The 22,205-nt window shown below is 48.3% G+C and overlaps 1 protein-coding gene across 5 annotated transcripts in view; it reads right to left on the reverse strand.

The window, feature by feature from the left end:
• Window positions 1-771: 771 nt before the first annotated feature.
• cfap43 (cilia and flagella associated protein 43) overlaps window positions 772-22,205 on the reverse strand; it is a 188,756-nt gene continuing 167,322 nt past the window's right edge. For 4 of the 5 annotated variants that reach the window (XM_070876376.1, XM_070876377.1, XM_070876375.1 and 1 more), the window contains 4 exons: window positions 15,475-15,639; window positions 12,142-12,222; window positions 11,134-11,287; window positions 772-1,102 (listed from right to left, as the gene is read on the reverse strand). In XM_070876376.1, coding sequence (XP_070732477.1) covers window positions 921-1,102; window positions 11,134-11,287; window positions 12,142-12,222; window positions 15,475-15,639 — 582 coding nt within the window. In that variant the 3' untranslated portion in view covers window positions 772-920. Of the gene's footprint in view, window positions 1,103-11,133; window positions 11,288-12,141; window positions 12,223-15,474; window positions 15,640-16,059; window positions 17,947-22,205 lie in introns of those variants that run through there. The other variant, XM_070876379.1, reaches the window with a different exon arrangement.

Genomic DNA, 22,205 nt, shown 5'->3' on the forward strand with positions numbered 1-22,205 from the left:
GGGAGATGGGCATCGAACAGCAAAGGAGGAATTGAGGCAAAGTCATAGATTTTTATGAGGCTTTTGTTGGCAGGGTGATTGGTAGGATGGCAAAAGATAGGAGTGCAGTGCTCGAGAAGGCAGCGTCCGGTAGTGGACTGAAGGGAGTGGGAGAGCAATGGTGATTGCGAGCCGGAGGGATACGTGGCTGGAGAAGATCACTCAGGTATAGCACAGCGAGGCAGGAGCAGTACAGCTTGCTCCATCTAACTCCCAGTCCTGGGATCCCTGGAATGTGCGGTGAGCACCGCAGGCAGCCCAGTGAAGGGTTACTGCGCACCGTCCCAACTAACAGCACGTGCTGCCGGGGAGAGAATACACCCTCAGCAGTTAATGAGAATCTAAAGCTGTGCAGAGACCTCAACTGTTTGCCCCTTTTACACAGATTCATCCAGACTCAGTTTGGCTTCCTTCATCACAATATGATTAAATGTGTAGTCAGTGGTTTGAAACTAGCCTGTGTAGATGGGCAATGTGTTTGTAACATGGTTATATAGTAAAGCACGACACTGGAGATGCTGGAAATTCTCAGCAGGCCAGGCAGCATCTGTGGAGCGAGAAACGGAGTTAATGCCCATTCGCCACTAATACAAAAGCACCCGCTTGTGTTGTGTAGAAATGTTTGTACTGGAGGTGGAGTAAACAAGAAGAGCCCTTCAGGCAATAGACCTTTTCCCAGGGCAAGGCTCAGACACAGCTGTACAATCCCAGCAAAACAAACAGCTTTATTTTTTATAAATACATGTTTTAAATAAAACCAACAGCCAAATGTGATTCTGAATTGTCTCGATTAATATCGTCTCTGACGGAAAATGAAACTCTTTACTTTCTGGTGTGCATTTTGTTCCAAAGACATCAAGTTAAGTGGAAAACCAATGTTTTTAATTGTAGTCATCTTGCTCTGTTTCAGTCAGGACTGGAAAGGTTCTCATGCGTTGTCTCTCCAGCTCCTTTCTCAGGATAGCGATATCCTCAGCCTGGGCCCGGCTCAGTTCCATCAGCTTGTTGTGCTGCACCAGGTCCTTGAAGCGAGCACGTGCGTCTTGCGATGACTGTGCCATTGCTAATGGAGAAAGGAAAGTCGGCCTTTAACTGGACTTAACTGAGGGTGCAAATGTTTACCTGTTGTGACTCCCTATCCCGACTCAAAACTGTGGGCTGCTGATCCCAGGAGTTGACCGAGAGCAGCCGGCAACACTTTTCCTCCGACTTTTTTCTTCGCTATGCTTGGCTGCCTTCCTTGCTGGCAAGGCAGAGACTCTTAAATCAGTGTTTGTGGACTCTGCACAATCCAGTCCCGCACTCCCAGATGGAGACTCTTAATTCAGTGTGGGCACTGCACACAACTTAGTATTATCCAAGTACTAACATAATCGAATATTGATTGGCAAGTGAGATTCTGAGGGGGCTCGACAGGGTAGATGCTGGGAGGATGTTTCCCCTTGTTGGGGAATCTAGAACTGGGAGGCATAGTTTCAGAATAAGAAGTCACCCATTTAAGACGGAGAAGAGGAGGAATTTCTTCTCTCAGCGTCGTGAATCTTTGGAATTCGGGAAATTTCTCTCTTTTTGTTTTCATCCGGAAGTCGCTCATAACGGGGGCGGTGACTACACCTGAGGGGCAGTCGGCCAACACCAACAAAACATGGCGGCAGAGGCAGTAAGCCCTCCCCTTTTAAGGGAAGCCACACGGCTGCTGCAGAAGGCCACAGCCTCACTGGACCACCGGGGAAAAGCTTGTTTTGGCACCGCACAGCGGGCCGAAGATTTTCTGAGGGGAATGTCGGGGGGGTGGTAGGGTAGAGCGCCGGTGTACTTGGTGATGACAGGCTTAACACTGATCGGCAGCAGTGAGGGGCGGGAGTATCGGGGCACCGCCGGGAAAACTTGGGAGGGCAATTGGGCTCGCAGCAGCCGCCATTTTACCAAAAGTCGGCAGCCATTACACTCTGCAGCATAGCCGCCGATTTGCGGTGGTAACAGGCCTTAAGGAAAGGGGCAATTTCGCCCCCCTTCACTCTTATACTCAAAGCCTCTTGTAATAAAGCCAACAAACCATTTGCTTTCTTAATTACTTGCTGTACCTGCATGTTAACTTTCAATGATTCGTGTACAAGGACACCCAGGTCCCTCAACGCCGACATTTCCCAATCTCTCCTCGTTTTAAAAAATACTCTGCTTTTCTATTTTTCCTACCAAAGTGGCTAACTTCACATTTCTCCACATTTGCCATGTTCTTGCCCACTCACTTAGCCTGTCTATATCCCCTTGAAGCCTCTTTGCATCCTCCTCACAACTTATATTCTCACCTAGCTTTGTATCATCAACAAACTTGGATATATTACATTTGGTCCCCTCATCCAATATAGATTGTGAATAGCTGGGGCCCAAGCACTGATCCTTGAGGCACCCCACTAGTTACAGTCTGCCAAACCGAAAATGACCTGTTTATTCCTACTCTCTGTTTTCTGTCCGTTAACCAATCCACAATCCATGCTAGTATATTACCCCCAATCCCATGAGCCCTAATTTTGTTTAATAACCTCTTGTGTGACACCTTATCGAATGCCTTCTGAAAATCCAAATACACATCCACTGGTTCCCTTTTATTCTGCTAGTTATAACTTCAAAAAACTCGTTAACAGATTTGTCAAACATGATTTCCCTTTCATAAATCCGTGTTAAGTGCCCTGTTACCACGTCCTTAATAATAAATTTTAGCATTTTCCATACTCCTGATGTCAGGCCAACTAGTCTGTGTAGTTTTCGTTTTGTATCTCCCTCCTTTTGTCGACAGTGGCACTTGCTCACCAATAACCTGCTCACCGATGCTCAGTTTGGGTTTTGCCAGGACACTCAGCTCCAGACCTCATTACAGCCTTGGTCCAAGCATGGACAAACGAACTGAATTCCAGAGGTGAGGTGAGAGTGCTTGCCCTTGACATCAAGGCAGCATTTGACCAAGCGTGGAATCAAGGAGCCCTAGTAAAATTGAAGTAAATGGGAATCGGGGGGAAAACTCTCAACTGGCTGGAGTCATACCTAGCACAGAGGAAGATGATTATGGTTGTTGGAGGTCAATCATCATAGCCCCAGGACATCGCTGCAGGGCAGTGTCCTAGGCCCAACCATTTTCAGCTGCTTCATCAATAACCTTCCCCCCCGCCCCCCCCCCCCTCCCATCATAAGGTCAGACGTGGGCCTTGTTCGGTAATGATTGCAGTGTTCAGTGCCATCCGCAACTCCTCAGGCAATGGAGCAGTCTATGCCCACATGCATCATCATCATCATAGGCAGTCCCTCGGCATCGAGGAAGGCTTGCTTCCACTCCTGAAGTGAATTCTTTGGTGGCTGAACAGTCCAATACGAGAGCCACAGACTCTGTCACAGGTGGGACAGACATTCGCCGAGGGAAGGGTTGGGTGGGACACGCTCCTTCCGCTGCCTACGCTTGACCTCTTCACGCTCTCGCCGTTGAGAGCTCAATGCCCTGCTGGATGCACTTTCTCCAACTAAGGTGGTCTTCGGCCAGGGATTCCCAAGTGCAGTGGTGATGTCGCATTTTACCAGGGAGACTTTGAGGGTGTCCTTGTAACGTTTCCGTTGGCTCGTTTGTCGTGAAGGAGCTCCGCATGAAGCATTTGCTGAGGGAGCCTCGTGTCTGATATGCGAACCATGTGGTCTGCCCAGCGAAGCTCATCGAGTGTGGTCAGTGCTTCAATATGGGGGATGTTAGCCTGGACGAGGACACTAATGTTCGTGCGCCTGTCTTCCCAGAGGATTTGCAGGATCTTGCGGAGACAGCGTTGGTGATATATCTCCAGCGACTTGAGGTGTCTTCCGTACATCGTCCATGCCTCTGATCCATACAGGAGGGCGGGTAGTACTACATCCCTGTAGACCATGAGCTTGGTGGTAGATTTGAGGGCCAGGTCTTCGAACACTTTTTTCCTCGGGCAGCCGAAGGCCGCACTGGAGGCAATGTTGAATCTCCGCATCAATGTCTGCTTTTGTTGATAAGAGGCTCCCGAGGTATGGGAAATGGTCCACGTTGTCGAGGGCTGCGCCGTGAATCTTGATGACTGGAGGGCAGTAGTGTGCTGCGAGGATAGGCTGGTGGAGGACCTTTGTCTTATGGATGTTAAGCATAAGGCCCATGCTTTCATGTGCCTCGGAAAATACATTGACTATATCCTGCAGTTCAGCCTCAGAATGTGCGTAGACGCAGGCGTCGAATGCGTACTGTAGTTCAACGACAGAGGTTGGGGTGATCTTGGACCTGGTCTGGAGGCGGCGTAGGTTAAACAGCTTCCCACTGGTTCTGTAGTTTAGTTCCACTCCAGCGGGGAGCTTGCTGACGTGAGGTGGAACATGGCAGCGAGGAAGATTGAGAAGAGGGTTGGAGCAATGACGTAGCCTGTTTGACCCCGGTCCGGACGTGGATTGGGTCCGTAATGGATCCGATGGTAAGGATCATGGCCTGCATGTCGTCGTGGAGCAGGCGAAGGATGTTGACTACCATTTGAGGGCACCCGAAACGGAGGAGGATGCTCCATAGACCCTCATGGTTGACAGTGTCAAAGGCCTTTGTAAGATCGAAAAAGGCCATGTATAAGGGCTGGTGCTGCTCCCTGCATTTTTCCTGCAGCTGTCGCGCTGCAAAGATCATGTCCGTTGTGCCCCGTAGGGGACGAAATCTGCACTGAGATTCCGGGAGGAGCTCCTTGGCCACATGGAGAAGATGGTTGAGGAGAACTCTAGCGACAACTTTTCCAGTGGCTGATAGCAGGGAGATTCCGCTGTAGTTGCTGCAGTCGGACTTGTCCCCTTTTTTAAAGATGGTCACGATCACTGCATCTCTGAGATCTCCCGGCATGCTCTCCTCCCTCCAGATGAGAGAGATGAGGTCATGTATCCGCCATACTTTAGCGCCTCAGCAAGGATTCCATCCGCACCCGTAGCCTTGTTATTCTTGAGCTGTTTTATGGCTTTGCCTACCTCGTGCAACGTTGGGGTTTCACTGAGGTGGTGGCGGGTCGCATGCTGCGGGATGGAGTTGAGAACACTCGAGTCAAAAGTAGAGTCTTGATTGAGGAGATCTTCGAAGTGCTCTTTCCAGCGGGCCCTGACAGCCTCGGTATCCTTGATGAGTGTTTCCCCATTCTTGGCCAGGAATGGGGTGGGGCCTCGGGAGTTTGGATCGTAGATAGCCTTGACTGCAGCGAAGAATCCTCGCGTATCGTGGCTGTCGGCCAGTTGTTGTATCTCCTGTACTTTCTCCATCCACCACCTATTCTTTAGGTCCGGGTTTTTTGTTGGACCTTAGCCTTGAGCCGTCTGTAATGTTGCTTTGCTGCTCCTGAGTTGGGTTGTTGCTTGAGGCTCAGAAATGCTATTAGTTCTTGGACCTCCTGATCATTTTCATCAAACCAGTCCTGATGTTTTCTGGTTGAGTGACCAAGTGTCTTTTCACAGGCACTGGTTATGGAGGCCTGGAGGGCAGACCAAGCGCTGTGGACATTCAGCATCTCAGGGTCATCAAGGCACGCCAGGATGATCAGGGCTGGGAACTCAACATCCAGGGGTATTCAACATTCAGGAAGGATAGAATAAAAGGAAAAGGAGGTGGGGTAGCATTGCTGGTTAAGGAGGAGATTAAGGCAATAGTTAGGAAGGACATTAGCTTGGATGATGTGGAATCTATATGGGTAGAGCTACAGAACACCAAAGGGCAAAAAACGTTGGTGGGAGTTGTGTACAGACCTCCAAACAGTAGTAGTGATGTTCGGGAGGGCATCAAACAGGAAATTAGGGGTGCATGCAATAAAGGTGCAGCAGTTATAATGGGTGACTTTAATATGCACATAGATTGGGCTAACCAAACTGGAAGCAATACGGTGGAGGAGGATTTCCTGGAGTGCATAAGGGATGGTTTTCTAGACCAATATGTCGAGGAACCAACTAGGGGGGAGGCCATCTTAGACTGGGTGTTATGTAATGAGAGAGGATTAATTAGCAATCTCGTTGTGCGAGGCCCCTTGGGGAAGAGTGACCATAATATGGTGGAATTCTGCATTAGGATGGAGAATGAAACAGTTAATTCAGAGACCATGGTCCAGAACTTGAAGAAGGGTAACTTTGAAGGTATGAGGCCTGAATTTCTGGGATGGATTGGCGAATGATACTTAAGGGGTTGACTGTGGATGGGCAATGGCAGACATTTAGAGACCGCATGGATGAACTACAACAATTGTACATTCTTGTCTGGCATAAAAATAAAAAAGGGAAGGTGGCTCAACCGTGGCTATCAAGGGAAATCAGGGATAGTATTAAAGCCAAGGAAGTGGCATACAAATTGGCCAGAAATAGCAGCGAACCTGGGGACTGGGAGAAATTTAGAACTCAGCAGAGGAGGACAAAGGGTTTGATTAGGGCAGGGAAAATGGAGTATGAGAAGAAGCTTGCAGGGAACATTAAGACGGATTGCAAAACTTTCTATAGATATGTAAAGAGAAAAAGGTTAGTAAAGACAAACGTAGGTCCCCTGCAGTCAGAATCAGGGGAAGTCATAACGGGGAACAAAGAAATGGCGGACCAATTGAACAAGTACTTTGGTTCGGTATTCACGAAGGAGGACACAAACAACCTTCCGGTTATAAAAGGGGTCGGGGGGTCTAGTAAGGAGGAGGAACTGAGGGAAATTCTTATTAGCCGGGAAATTGTGTTGGGGGAAATTGATGGGATTGAAGGCCGATAAATCCCCAGGGCCTGATGGACTGCATCCCAGAGTACTTAAGGAGGTGGCCTTGGAAATAGTGGATGCATTGACAGTCATTTTCCAACATTCCATTGACTCTGGATCAGTTCCTATAGAGTGGAGGGTAGCCAATGTAACCCCACTTTTTAAAAAAGGAGGGAGAGAGAAAACAGGGAATTATAGACCGGTCAGCCTGACATCGGTAGTGGGTAAAATGATGGAATCAATTATTAAGGATGTCATAGCAGTGCATTTGGAAAGAGGTGACATGATAGGTCCAAGTCAGCATGGATTTGTGAAAGGGAAATCATGCTTGACAAATCTTCTGGAATTTTTTGAGGATGTTTCCAGTAGAGTGGACAAGGGAGAACCAGTTGATGTGGTATATTTGGACTTTCAGAAGGCGTTCGACAAGGTCCCACACAAGAGATTGATGTGCAAAGTTAAAGCACATGGGATTGGGGGTAGTGTACTGACGTGGATTGAGAACTGGTTGTCAGACAGGAAGCAAAGAGTAGGAGTAAATGGGTACTTTTCAGAATGGCAGGCAGTGACTAGTGGAGTACTGCAAGATTCTGTGCTGGGGCCCCAGCTGTTTACACTGTACATTAATGATTTAGATGAGAGGATCAAATGTAGTATCTCCAAATTTGCGGATGACACTAAGTTGGGTGGCAGTGTGAGCTGCGAGGAGGATGCTGTGAGGCTGCAGAGCGACTTGGATAGGTTAGGTGAATGGGCAAATGCATGGCAGATGAAGTATAATGTGGATAAATGTGAGGTTATCCACTTTGGTGGTAAAAACAGAGAGACAGACTATTATCTGAATGGTGACAGATTAGAAAAAGGGGAGGTGCAAAGAGACCTGGGTGTCACGGTACATCAGTCATTGAAGGTTGGCATGCAGGTGCAGCAGGCGGTTAAGAAAGCAAATGGCATGTTGGCCTTCATAGCAAGGGGATTTGAGTACAGGGGCAGGGAGGTGTTGCTACAGTTGTACAGGGCATTGGTGAGGCCACACCTGGAGTATTGTGTACAGTTTTGGTCTCCTAACCTGAGGAAGGACATTCTTGCTATTGAGGGAGTGCAGCGAAAGTTCACCAGACTGATTCCCGGGATGGCGGGACTGACCTATCAAGAAAGACTGGATCAACTGGGCTTGTATTCACTGGAGTTCAGAAGAATGAGAGGGGACCTCATAGAAACATTTAAAATTCTGACGGGGTTAGACAGGTTAGATGCAGGAAGAATGTTCCCAATGTTGGGGAAGTCCAGAACCAGAGGTCACAGTCTAAGGATAAGGGGTAAGCCATTTAGGACCGAGATGCGGAGGAACTTCTTCACCCAGAGAGTGGTGAACCTGTGGAATTCTCTACCACAGAAAGTTGTTGAGGCCAATTCACTAAATATATTCAAAAAGGAGTTAGATGAGGTCCTTACTACTAGGGGGATCAAGGGGTATGGCGAGAAAGCAGGAATGGGGTACTGAAGTTGAATGTTCAGCCATGAACTCATTGAATGGCGGTGCAGGCTAGAAGGGCCGAATGGCCTGCTCCTGCACCTATTTTCTATGTTTCTATGTTTCTATGTTAGCTGTGAGTCGCTGGCTGTATTGGGGTCTCTTAGCTGGGTCTTCTGTTTTGGGGCTATGTTAATGTCGATGATGGATCGGATTAGGCGATGGTCCGTCCAGCAGTCGTCAGCTCCTGTCATGGCGTGGGTGATGCGCACATCCTTGCAATCCCTAGCTCAGACGATGACATAGTCGAGCAGGTGCCAGTGTTTCGAGCGATTGTGTTGCCACGATGCCTTATATTTGTCCCTCTGGCGAAACAGAGTGTTGGTGATGAGGAGTTCATGTTCTAGGCATTTTGTCAGGAGTAGGGTACAGCTGAAGCTGGCTTTCCCTATCCCCTCTCTGCCGATCAGGCCTGCCCAGGGGGCTGTGTCTTTGCCGACCCTGGCATTAAAGTCACCCAGGAGGATCAATTTGTTGCCTGTGGGGACGCGGGACAGGGATGTCTCGAGGTTGGAAAAAAAACGCTCTTTAGCCTCAGCCGTTGCATCGAGTGTTGGGGCGTACGCACTTATGACTGTGGCGCATTGGTTCCGGGATAGGGTCATAAGGTGTTCGTCAACCCCGTAGGGGGAGTCTTTGAGTTGGTCGACCAACTCATTTTTGATGGCGAAGCCAACTCCATGAAAGCGGTGTTCTTCCTCTGGTTTTCCTTTCCAGAAAAAGGTGTAACCTCCACCTTGTTCCTTGAGCTGGCCTTCACCTGCTTGCAGGGTCTCGCTTAGGGCGGCGATGTCGATGTCAAAACGTCTTAAGTTCCCGGGCAACTTTGGTGGTGCGGCGTTCCGGCCTGTTGCTGTTGGAGTTGTCATGAGGGTCCTGACGTTCCAGGTCCCGAACTTCATATTACAAAGTGGAAGATGCCTGCGTGTGAGTTCTTTTAACGTGGGCTGGCCGCTGCACACCGGCAACCACACGGGCTTAGCTGAGCAAGGTCTTGGTCCAGTGGCAAGGGGGTCCAAGACGACTGGAGACCAGGCACTGCTGTATAAGCCTAATTGCCTATGGCGAGGTGTTGGCCACAGGCTCGGCGTCGAGTAGCGCCATTGATGGTAGGTGGCCCGAGGCTTGGTTGGGGGGGCAGGCATTAGGAGGGTCAGCTGTCCGCCGGAGTTCTAAGGGATGTCTCAAATGTTTTTCCAAAGTTTCCAAAGTTATTAAAAGTTTCTCCAAGGATTTCAAGTTGTTTTAAAGTTTAAAAGTTTTTTCAAATTGTTAAAAAAGTTACTCAGGTTGATTAAAAGTTTATAAAAAAAGATTAAAAGTCGATTAAAAATTGATTAAAAGTCTAAAGTGTAAGTCAGGTTACTCCCCTGGCATTGCTCCATGGGCGCCGCCAGCTCTCTTGTCCTGGACCGGCCCTGGAGTCCCTTCGGCCGGTTAAACGCCGGTCCCGGAGTCCCTTCGGCCGGTTAAACACCAGTCCCGGAGTCCCCTTCGGCCGGTTAAACGCCGGCCACGAAGTCCCTTCGGTCAGCTCGGAGCCGGCCTCGACAGCGACCCCTGAGTCCCGGCGGCCCAATTCTGGGTCTGTTGTAGAGTAAGGATGTAGTCTCCTGTATTGCCCTGGGGAGTCGGCAAGGCCCTGAGGTCGGAAGGTCGGCAAATTGGCAAGGCCCCGAGTTCAGCGAGGCCCTGAGGTCGGTGCAGGGTCATTTCGGCCTGGGATAGGTGCGAGCCGGTACAGGGTCCTTTTGGCCCGGGGTAGGTGTGAGCCGGTGCGAGGCACTGTAGACAGTCTACAGCGCCCACATGCAGCAAGACCTGGACAACATTCAGGCTAGGGCTGATAAGTGAAAAGTAACATTTGCACCACACGAGTGCCAAGCAATGACTATCTCCAACAAGCGAAAGTCTAACCACCGCCCTTTGACATTCAACGGCATTACCATTGTCAAATCCCCCATCATCAACATCAAGGGGGTCACCATTGACCAGTAACTTAACTGGATCAGTCACATAAATACTGTGGCAACAAGAGCAGGTCAGAGGCTGGGTATTCTGCAGCAAGTGTCTCACCTCCTGTCTCCCAAAAGCCTTTCCACCATCTACAAGGCACAAGTCAGGAGAGTGACAGAATACTCTCCACTTGCCTGGATGAATGCAGCTTCAATAACACTCAAGAAGCTCGATACCATCCAGGACAAAGCAGCCCACTTGATTGGCATCCCATCCACTACTTTAAACATTCACTCCCTCCACCACCGGCGCACCGTGGCTGCAGTGTGTACCATCTACAAGATGCACTGCAGCAACTTGCCAAGGCTTCTTTGGCAGCACCTCCCAAATCTGTGACTTTTACCACTTGGAAGGACAAGGGCAGCAGGCGCATGGGAACACCACCACCTCCACATTCCCCTCCAAGTCACACACCATCCTGACTTGGAAGTATATCGGCTGTTCCTTCATTGTTACTGGGTCAAAATCCTGGCACTCCCTCCCTAACAGCACTGTGGGAGCGCCTTCACCACACGGACTGCAGCGGTTCAAGGCGGCGGCTCACTACCACCTTCTTAAGGGCAATTAGGGACGGGCAATAAATGTTGGCCTTGCCAGCGACGCCCACATCCCGAGAATGAATGAATTAAAAATCTGTACTGTTTGCTGCACAGTTCTTTTGTCAGAAGAGGAGTGTACATTTGGCTGGATGATGAAAGAAAGATCTTTTATTTATATAGCGCCCACATCCCATGAACCAATAAAAAAAATGTTGTTTACCTCACTGGTTCTACCAACCAATATCACATTGCTTTGAACTCACTGGTCATCTCGTGGACATTCTGCGTCTCGCTGACGGAAATGTGCTGTTCTTTCAGCTGTCGATCCATCTCCCTGAGCTCCTGCTTCAGCTGTGTGATCTGCCTCTCCAGGTCTTTGACTCTGTCGTCTTTCTGTCCGATAACTTTACTGTGGAACTGAGCACAAAGCGATTCTCAAAGTCAGACAAGTATGGGTTTCTCCTTCAGTCACGTTAGCAAACTTAGTAGCCTTAGAAGCCAGTTGAGCATGTTTATTCTTTGGGAAGTATGTATTCACTTTGGAATAGATGGGATTTCTCATCTTGTGTGGATTGATGGCCCTTACATAGAATGTCCAGCACAGAAGCAGGCCATTCGGCCCCTCGCGTCTATGCCGATGTTTATGCTCTACACGAGCCTCCTCTCACCCTACTTTATCTCATCCTATCAATGTAACCTATTTCTCCCTATGTTTATCTCGCCTCCTCTTAAATGGATCTATGCTATTCACCTCAACTATTCCCTGTGGTAGCAAGTTCCACATTATAACCACTCTCTGGGTAAAGAAGTTTCCCCGAATTCACTATTGAATTTATTAGTGACTATCTTATATTTATGGCTCCTAGTTCTCGTCTTCCCCCACAAGTGCAAACATCTTCTCTACATCTACTCTATCGAACCCTTTTATAATTTTAAAGACTGTCAGGTCACCCGTCAGCCTTCTGTTTTCTAGAGAAAAGAGCCCAGCCTGTTTAGTCATTGCTGACAGTTCTAACCTCTCAGTTCTGATAATGGCTTGGGGTGAAAGTGTTTGAGGAACTGGTCAGAGGCCAGGGAGCCATGTCCCTTCATGAGCTTGCTGTTTGTACCTCCATTGCTTCCCCTGGTGGAATAGGATTGGTTGAAACAGGCTGCTCAGCCAGGGAGGTGATTTAGGAGTCAGTCCTCCCACTCCGGAAACTGCCTTTGGTCTTACCTACCCACTAGAGATTGACAATAGATTTAATATAAAGATATTTTGCATCAATTACCTTCAGCTGACCGTCGACTGATCGCTCCATTCCCATGATATGTGCGTTGACTCGAGCCTCATAATTAGTCTCTCTGAGATACTAGGAAATAACAAGACAAGCAGCGTTGGTCATGGAGCGGGAACACACAGTACATGCTGAGCATCCTGATTGCTGGTCACGGACCTCTCCTGCAGCAGGAGGAGCACAGAGTGCCAGCAAACAAATGGGAGTGTTAATCTCACAGAGATGGAACACTTACACCTCCTCCCTTCCCTTCCTTTGCCTTGCCTGTGTTAAGGATATCTCCTCGCGACTGGAGAAGAACTTGGAGTGGGAGGGGGAAGATCCAGTTGTCGTCTATGTAGGAACCAATAACACAGGTAGAACTAAAAATTAGGTTCTGCTGAGGGAGTTTGAGGAGTTAGAGTCTAAATTAATAAGCAGAACTTCAAGGGTAATAATCGCTGGATTACCTGAACCACGACAAATTGGCAAAGGGTCAAGCAGATCAGAGAGTTAAATGCGTGGCTCAAAGAGTGGTGTGGGAGGGAGGGGTTTCAATTCATGGGGCACTGGCATCAGTACTGGGTGGGGTAAGAGGGAGCTACTCCACTTAAACCAGGCTGGGACCAGTGTCCTGGGTCAGGTGAGGGTAAGTTTAGAAATCTAAAGAGAAAAATCAAGGCAATAGACCAGTATAGCGATTTGGGTAAAAATAAGCAGTGTGACAGGAAGGGACAGAGAGTTTAATGGTAGCAGTGCAGCAGAGAATAACAACAACTTGTATTTATATAGCACCTTTAACATAGTGAAACGTCCCAAGGCACTTCACAGGAGTATTATGAGATAAAAATTTGACACCGAGCCGCGTAAGTAGAAATTAGCGCAGATGATCAAAAGCTTGGTCAAAGAGGTATGTTTTAAGGAGCGTCTTGAAGGAGGAGAGAGAGGCGGAGAGGTTTAGGGAGGGAGTTCCAGAACTTGGGGCTCAGGCAACAGAAAGCACGGCCACTAATGGTTGAACGATTATAATCTGGGATGCTCAAGAGAGCAGAATTAGAGGAGCGCTGACATCTCGGGGGGGTTGTGGGGCTGGAGGAGATTACAGAGATAGGAAGGGGCGAGGCCATGGAGGGATTTGAAAATAAGGATGAGAATTTTAAAATTAAGGCATTGCTTAACCGGAAGCCAATGTAGGTCAGCAAGCACAGGGGGTGATGGGGGAGCGGGACTTGGTGCGAGTTAGGACATGGGCAGCCGAGTTGTGGATCACCTCTAGTTTACGTAGGGTAGAATGTGGATGCCAGCCAGGAGTGCGTTGGAGTAGTCAAGTTTAGAAGTAACAAAAGCATGGATGAGGATTTCAGCAGCAAATGAACTGAGGCAGGGGCGGAGACAGGTGATGTTACGGAGGTGGAAATAAGCGGTCTTAGTTATGCTACAGATATGTGGTCGGAAGCTTAAAGCAGGGAATAATGTTAAAAAAATTAATTAAAGGCTCTTTTTCTGAACGCACAAAGCATTTATAACAAGATAGATGAACTAGTGACACAAATAGAGATAAATAAGTTTGATCTAATAGGCACTAGAGACGTGGTTGCAAGGTGACCAAGTTTGGGAACTAAATGTTCCAGGGTTTTAAAAAGACAAGGCAGAATGGTAAAGGAAAGTGGGGGGGGGGGGGGGGGGCGGGGGGCGTTTAGCCCTGATAATGGATGCTGCAAGGACAGTAGAGAGAAAGGATCTCGACTCGGAAGATCAGGAAGTAGAATCAGTATGGGTGGAGGTAAGGAATAACATGGGGCAGAAAACAATGGTGGGAGCAGTATATAGGTATACAGTAGCTATACCATTGGACAGAATATCAATCAAGTAATATTAGGAGCTTGTAACAAAGGTAATGCAATAATCGTGGGGGACTTTAATCTTCACATAGACTGGCCAAATCAAATTGGCAACGAAAGGCTGGATATGTAGATATGGGGATAGTGCAGGAAAATGGAGCTGAGGTCGAAGATCAGCCATGATCTTATTAAATGGCGGAGAGGCTCGAGGGCTGAATGGTTGACTCCTGCTCCTATTTCCTGTGTTCTTATGTTGGCAGCTTAGGAACTTTGGAAGCTCAAGTAGCGTCCTCCTGGACTCCTGACAGGACAGGTCAGATTTGAACTCTCAGTCCCCAGAGCTCCCTGTAATGCAATTATCCCCCGTCCCGGGGGTTTACTGCCCCCCCCCCCCCCCCCCCGTCCCTGATGTTTACTGCCTCCCCATCCCCTATTATGTCTGTAATGTACCTATGAATGACTCCACGAGGCAATGTGTTGTACTCAAACTGTAGTGACCTTGGTCCTTTATTCGTAACTCCAGAGTGAGGCAGCTGCATGGTGGCTCCCCTTTTATACAGCCCCTGCCACCAGAGCAGGAAACTCCAGAATATTAATCAAGTAATATTAGTGGTGCCAGCATAGTATATACACAATGTGAACCTTATTGATAGTACATCAGGTAAACAAATCTCCATCTTATGCAACTATACAGTTTTGGTCTCCTAACCTGAGGAAGGACATTCTTGCTATTGAGGGAGTGCAGCGAAGGTTCACCAGACTGATTCCCGGGATGGCGGGACTGACCTATCAAGAAAGACTGGATCAACTGGGCTTGTATTCATTGGAGTTCAGAAGAATGAGAGGGGACCTCATAGAAACGTTTAAAATTCTGATGGGTTTAGACAGGTTAGATGCAGGAAGAATGTTCCCAATGTTGGGGAAGTCCAGAACCAGGGGTCACAGTCTAAGGATAAGGGGTAAGCCATTTAGGACCGAGATGAGGAGGGACTTCTTCACCCAGAGAGTGGTGAACCTGTGGAATTCTCTACCACAGAAAGTTGTTGAGGCCAATTCACTAAATATATTCAAAAAAGAGTTAGACGTAGTCCTTACTACTAAGGGGATCAAGGGGTATAGTGAGAAAGCAGGAATGGGGTACTGAAGTTGCATGTTCAGCCATGAACTCATTGAATGGCGGTGCAGGCTAGAAGGGCCGAATGGCCTACTCCTGCACCTATTTTCTATGTTTCTACAGTGACTACACAGAGAGTATATCTATAGTCTGCATATATAACACTGCCCCCCCCACCCGTCACCGGGGTTTCCTGTCCCTGGGGTTTACTGTCCCCCCGTCCCCGCGGTTTATTGTCCCCCATGACCCCGGGGTTACTCTCCCCCATCCCCGGGGTTTACTGTCCCCCGCCTTCCTCCCGTCCCCAGGGTGTACTGTCCTCTCCCCCCCCCCCCACCCCATCCCGGGGGTTTACTACCTCCCGTCGGGTGAGTTTCCCTGGTTGCACATTACCATCTGAGCCTGTTTGGTGATCCTCAGTTTCAGGATGTCTCGGATCCTCTGGTGCAGGTCATCCATTTGCATCAGCATCTTCTCGTACTCCCATTCCAGCTGAACAATTCCTTTCTTGAAGTCCTTGCACTCCACCATACTGGCCACTTTCCTTTCACCGAGTGACTGACAGCAACCAATAAACAATGATCAGACACCAGTGCCAGAAACAATTTTCAGCCAGATTACAACGTACAAATGAGGAGACCACCTAGCTCACCTCATTCCTCCCTCTCCCCCCAGCACCTGACCCAGAGTATTTGCTCCCACTCCCCTACCGGGAGCCCATTCCTGTGTGTGACATCAGTCCCGACCCTGCCTTTTCCCAGCTTTCCCTGGGTCCCCTTCACCTGCAGTCACAGCTTCATTTAATGTAGTTTTCAGAATGAATCTTTTCATTCGACAAGATCCTCTCTCATTTGCCTCCTTTCCAGGCTGAGGAATCCCAGGTAGTCCCTAACTCAGTCCCTTGGACACTGGGGGTCAGCCCGATGACCCCTCTCTGCACTGCCTCCACAGCTTGGATAGTTTGGTTTAATTTTCCAACAGAAGCAGAAAATTTTGGGGGGAGGATTAGCGAATCGACCGTCTGTTAAAATCAAGGGAAGGGATAATTAGGCGGGGTGTAAAGGGCTGTAGATTGGCTATCGGCATACTGCCAGATTTCACCCCTGCTGACTTGATTCTAGTTGGCGAGGGGCAGCGTTTGATCTCTGCACAGTGAAACCTGGCATCGGATCTTCAACTGGCAGCCTTGCAAACACGGGAATCTGTAAATCGGCCTGTCGCTCAGTTACCCCCGGGCCACACCAAGCATCTGTCCGCAGGGGGAGGCGAGTCACGGGCCACACCAAGCATTTATCTGCAGGGGAAGGGGAGGGGAGTCACGGCCGGAAGGCGAGGCACACCCAAGGTGTGAAGACCAGGGGCCTCAGACAGGACACCAGACAAGAAAAAATTTATACTTCAAAAATTCCCCCAAACTCGGAGATGGATAAATGGTAACTCTCCCAGGAACACACTGCTGGATCGCTGGGCTAACGTGGTCACGTTTGGGGGCGAGAAAGTTAGAATCATAGAAACCTGCAGCACAGGAGGAGACCCTTTGGTCCATCGAGCCTGTGCTGGCTCTGTGAAAGAGCAGTCGTGCTCAGTCCCATATCCCGCGCTTTTTATCCATCACCTGCAAGTTCCTCATCCTCAAGTATCTGTCCAACTCCCTTTCAAAATTATTGATGGAATCAGCTTCCAACACCTTCTCAGGCAGAGCGTTCCAGATCCCCACAACTCTTGGAGTGAAAGCATTTCTCCTCATCTCCCTCTCGATCTTTTGCCAATGATTCCAAATCTACAACCTCTGGTTATTGACCCATTCGCCAGAGGGAATAGTTTTTCTCTGTCAAAACAGCTTGTCATTTTGAAAACCTCAATTGGGTCACATCTTAACCTTATCTGTTGTAAGGAGAACAGTCTTAACTTTTCCCACCTCTCCTCGTAACTGGGAAGTCTCTCATGCCAGGTCACATCCAGGCACACCTCCTCTGTACCGTTCTAAGGCCTTTACATCTTTCCTGAAGTGCAGTGCCCAGAATTGTCCACAATACTCTAGCTGAGGCCTAACCAGTGATTTATAAAGTTTTGAGGATTTTCCTTCCCCTGAACTCTGGAGAGGATTCTGAGAAACGGTCAGAAGCTTTACAATCTTTCTGGAGGATGCTAAAGATACTTTGATCAATAATAAGATTTGATCATATTTTTGGATATGTTTAATCTCTATTCTATGGAAGGAGTTGATAGGGTAGTGTTGTGTATGCAATAGCTGTTAGACTGAGTACTGTTTAACTCCAAGAGGTGTAACCTTGACTCTGCTTTATTAAGGCCCAAAGTGACTAATATACAAAATGGCTGGCCTTTTATACTTGGGCTGCACACACATACGTGCAGCCCAATAGCCTCCAACAGTGACGCCATCTAGTGACAAGTGATCCCAAAAGTACATACATGACAATACTCCCCTCTGAGATATTAACACAGTCTTTTACAAATTGAGACGGGCAAGTGTTTTACACTCCTGGGTTGACCGCCTCAGTTCAACTCCAGCCTTGGGTGAGTGTTCAGAGTCTGTTGTGACTGGTGGCTGGGTGGCTGACCTGGTGGGAGTGGCAATGGCCATGTCAGGGATTGAAAGTCCATTTTAATTAAACATGTCAGTGATTAAAAGTCCCGATTCACTGATGACCACTGAGTCCTCTGATGATTGGGGGTAGGTTGGTTGGTCGTCCATTGTCTCTTCTCCGACTGTTCCGGTTCGTCTGTGTGCCACAGCTTTGACTGATCCATATGTTTCCTGCATGTTTGCCTATTTTTAAGCTTGACAATAAATACTCTGTTGCCCTCCTTGGCCATGACAGTACCAGTGATCCACTTGGAACCCTGACCATAATTCAGAACATATACAGGATCATTTACAGAAATATCGCGTGACCGTGATACCCTTGCTGACTTTGTCTTCTATATTCAACATGATTATTCAAGTCAGGGTGTACAAGAGAAAGCTTGGTCTTAAGACCTCTCTTCATCACTAGTTCAGCAGGCGAGGCCACGGTAAGCATGTGTGGTCTTGTCCTATAACTAAGCAGTATCCATGATAGGTGGGTCTGCAGTGACCCTTGGGTTACTCGCTTCATACTCTGCTTTATGATTTGGACAGTACGTTGCTGACCTTACATGTTTGATACCATTGAGTTTCATGAACTCTTGAAACTCCTGACTGGTGAAGCACGATCCGCGTCGCTAACAACGATGTCAGGCAGACCATGTGTCGCGAACATGACACTGAGATTCTCAATGGTAGCTGTGGATGTGCTGGATGACATGATTATACACTCTATCCACTTCGAATATGCATCCACCACAACTAAAAACATCTTCCCCAGGAAGGGACCTGCAAAGTCTATGAGGATCCTGGACCATGGTTTCGACGGCCACAACCACAGACTCAGCGGCGATTCCGTTGGTGCTTTGCTGAACTACATGCAAGTGTTGCACTGATGCATACATGATTCAAGCTCAGAGTCAATTCCTGGCCACCATACATGAGACCTGGCGATGGCTTTTGTTATGTCTCAAATAAAGCAATGTGACTGAATACTGTAGACTTGAGTAAGTGTGACCTTAGTCTCTTTATTCTGACTCCAGAGTGCTGGCACAGTATTGGAGACAATCACTATCACTAGTGGGGGTAGTGCTGGACAGGCTAATGGGACTCAAGGTAGACAAGTCCCCTGGTCCTGATGAAAAGCATCCCAGGGTATTAAAAGAGATGGCAGAAGTTATAGCAGATGCATTCGTTATAATCTACCAAAATTCTCTGGACTCTGGGGAGGTACCAGCGGATTGGAAAGCAGCTAATGTAATGCCTCTGTTTAAAAAAGGGGGCAGACAAAAGGCAGGTAACTATAGGCCGGTTAATTTCACATCTGTAGTGGGGAAAATGCTTGAAACTATCATTAAGGAAGAAATAGCGGGACATCTAGATAGGAATAGTGCAATCAAGCAGACGCAGCATGGATTCATGAAGGGGAAATCATGTTTAACTAATTTACTGGAATTCTTTGAGGATATAACAAGCATGGTGGATAGAGGTGTACCGATGGATGTGGTGTATTTAGATTTCCAAAAGGCATTCGATAAGGTGCCACACAAAAGGTTACTGCAGAAGATAGAGGTATGCGGAGTCAGAGGAAATGTATTAGCATGGATAGAGAATTGGCTGGCGAACAGAAAGCAGAGAGTCGGGATAAATGGATCCTTTTCGGGTAGGAAATCGGTGGTTAGTGGTGTGCCACAGGGATCGGTGCTGGAACCACAACTGTTTACAATATATATAGATGACCTGGAAGAGGGGACAGAGTGTAGTGTAACAAAATTTGCAGATGACACAAAGATTAGTGGGAAAGCGGGTTGTGTAGAGGACACAGAGAGGCTGCAAAGAGATTTGGATAGGTTAAGCGAATGGGCTAAGGTTTGGCAGATGGAATACAATGTCGGAAAGTGTGAGGTCATCCACCTTGGGCAAAAAAACAGTAAAAGGGAATATTATTTGAATGGGGAGAAATTACAACATGCTGAGGTGCAGAGGGACCTGGGGGTCCTTGTGCATGAATCCCAAAAAGTTAGTTTGCAGGTACAGCAGGTAATCAGGAAGGCAAATGGAATGTTGGCCTTCATTGCGAGAGGGATGGAGTACAAAAGCAGGGAGGTCCTGCTGCAACTGTATAGGGTATTGGTGAGGCCGCACCTGGAGTACTGCGTGCAGTTTTGGTCACCTTACTTAAGGAAGGATATACTGGCTTTGGAGGGGGTACAGAGACAATTCACTAGGCTGATTCCGGAGATGAGGGGGTTACTTTATGATGATAGATTGAGTAGACTGGGTCTTTACTCGTTGGAGTTCAGAAGGATGAGGGGTGATCTTATAGAAACATTTAAAATCATGAAAGGGATAGACAAGATAGAGGCAGAGAGGTTGATCCCACTGGTAGGGGAGACTAGAACTAGCGGGCACAGCCTCAAAATACGGGGGAGCCAATTTAAAACCGAGTTGAGAAGGAATTTCTTCTCCCAGAGGGTTGTGAATCTGTGGAATTCTCTGCCCAAGGAAGCAGTTGAGGCTAGCTCATTGAATGTATTCAAGTCACAGATAGATAGATTTTTAACCAATAAGGGAATTAAGGGTTACGGGGAGAGGGCGGGTAAATGGAGCTGAGTCCACGGCCAGATCAGTCATGATCTTATTGAATGGCGGAGCAGGCTCGAGGGGCTAGATGGCCTACTCCTGTTCCTAATTCTTATGTTCTTATGTTAATCACCTTTGAGGATGCAACTCTTCACCACTGATAAAATTGGGTCTTGGCTGGTCCAGGTCTTAACTTGTTGAGCCGTGACAGGTTCCTTCACTCTCAAAAGCATCCATAACTAACAATACGTCCGCTGGTTGTGGCGTTTGCACCTCCGGTGTGGGCAGCGGCAGATGGCTCAAAGCATTGACACAATTCTCAGTGCCAGGTCTATGGCTAATGGCATAATCATCATCATCATATCATCATTGGTAGTCTCTCGGAACGAGGAGGACTTGCTTCCACTCCCAAAGTGAGTTCTTTGATGGCCGAACAATCCGATACGAGAGCCACAGACCCTGTTACAGGTGGGACAGACACTCGTTGAGGGAAGGGGTCGGTGGGGCTGGTTTGCTGCGCGCTCCTTCTGCTGGCTGCGTTTGGCCTCTCCATGCTCTTTGCGCTGAGACTCGAAGAGCTCAAAGCCCTCCCGGATGGACTTTCTCCACCTCGGGCGGTCTGCGACCAGCATCTCCCAGGTGTCAGTGGTGATGTCACACTTTACCAGCGAGACTTTGAAGGTGTCCCTATAACGTTTCCGCTGTCCTCCTTTGGCTCGTTTACCATAAACCTCCGTTTCGGATGCCCCCAAAAGTTTGTCAACATCCTTCGCCTGCTTCACGATGACATGCAGGCCATGATCCTTACCAATGGATCCATTACAGACCCAATCCATGTCCGGACCGGGGTCAAACAGGGCTGCGTTATCGCTCCAACCCTCTTCTCAATCTTCCTCGCCGCGATGTTCCACCTCACAATCAACAAGCTCGCTGCTGGAGTGGAACTAAACTACAGAACCAGTGGGAAGCTGTTTAACCTACGCCGCCTCCAGGCCAGGTCCAAGATCATCCCAACTTCTGTCGTTGAGCTGCAGTATGCGGATGATGCCTGTGTCTGTGCACAGTCAGAGGCTGAACTCCATGATATAGTCGATGTATTCACTGAGGCATATGAAGGCATAATCATAAGCAGATAATGTCAGCGCCCACCTCTGGATGCGGGCTGAAGCATTGGTATTGATACCTTTGTTTTCAGAGAACAGTGAAATGAGCGGCTTGTGATCTGTCTCCAGTTCAAACCGAAGACCAAACAAGTACTGATGCATCTTTTTAACCCCAGGCTAGTGCTTCTTTCTCTACCATGCTGTAGGCTCTTTCCGCTTTAGACAAACTTTTTGAAGCATATGTGACTGGTTGAAGTTTACCCGACTCATTAGCTTGTTGGAGTACGCAACCAATTCCATATGACGAAGCATCACAGGCCAATACTAAACGTTTACATGGGTCATAATGTACCAGCAGCTTGTTAGAGCAAAGCAGATTAGTGGCTTTCTCAAAAGCTCTATCTTGAGAAGCACCCCACACCCAGTTGTCGCCTTTTCTTAGCAACGTGTGCATTGGTTCCAATAAGGTGCTCAATTTAGAAAGGAAGTTACCGAACTAGATGAGTAGACCCAGGAATGAACGCAGCTCCGTCACATTCTACGGCTTGGGTGTATTCTTGATGGCCTTGGTTTTCGCGTTCGTGGGCCTGATGCCGTCAGCAGCAATTTTCCTCCCTAGGAATTCGACCTCCGGTGCCGTGAAGACGCACTTCGAGCGTTTCAGTCTGAGTCTCACTTTGTCCAGACGATGTAGAGCCTCTTCCAGGTTGTTCAGATGTTCCTCGGAGTCTCGATCTGTGATCAGGATGTCATCTTGGGAGGTCTTACTGCAGTTGTACAGGGCCTTGGCGAGGCCTCACCTGGAATATTGTGTTCAGTTTTGGTCTCCTAATCTGAGGAAGGACGTTCTT

The sequence above is a fragment of the Pristiophorus japonicus genome, chromosome 3 (genome assembly GCF_044704955.1).
Source record: "Pristiophorus japonicus isolate sPriJap1 chromosome 3, sPriJap1.hap1, whole genome shotgun sequence".
In the NCBI taxonomy this organism is placed as follows: domain Eukaryota; kingdom Metazoa; phylum Chordata; class Chondrichthyes; family Pristiophoridae; genus Pristiophorus; species Pristiophorus japonicus.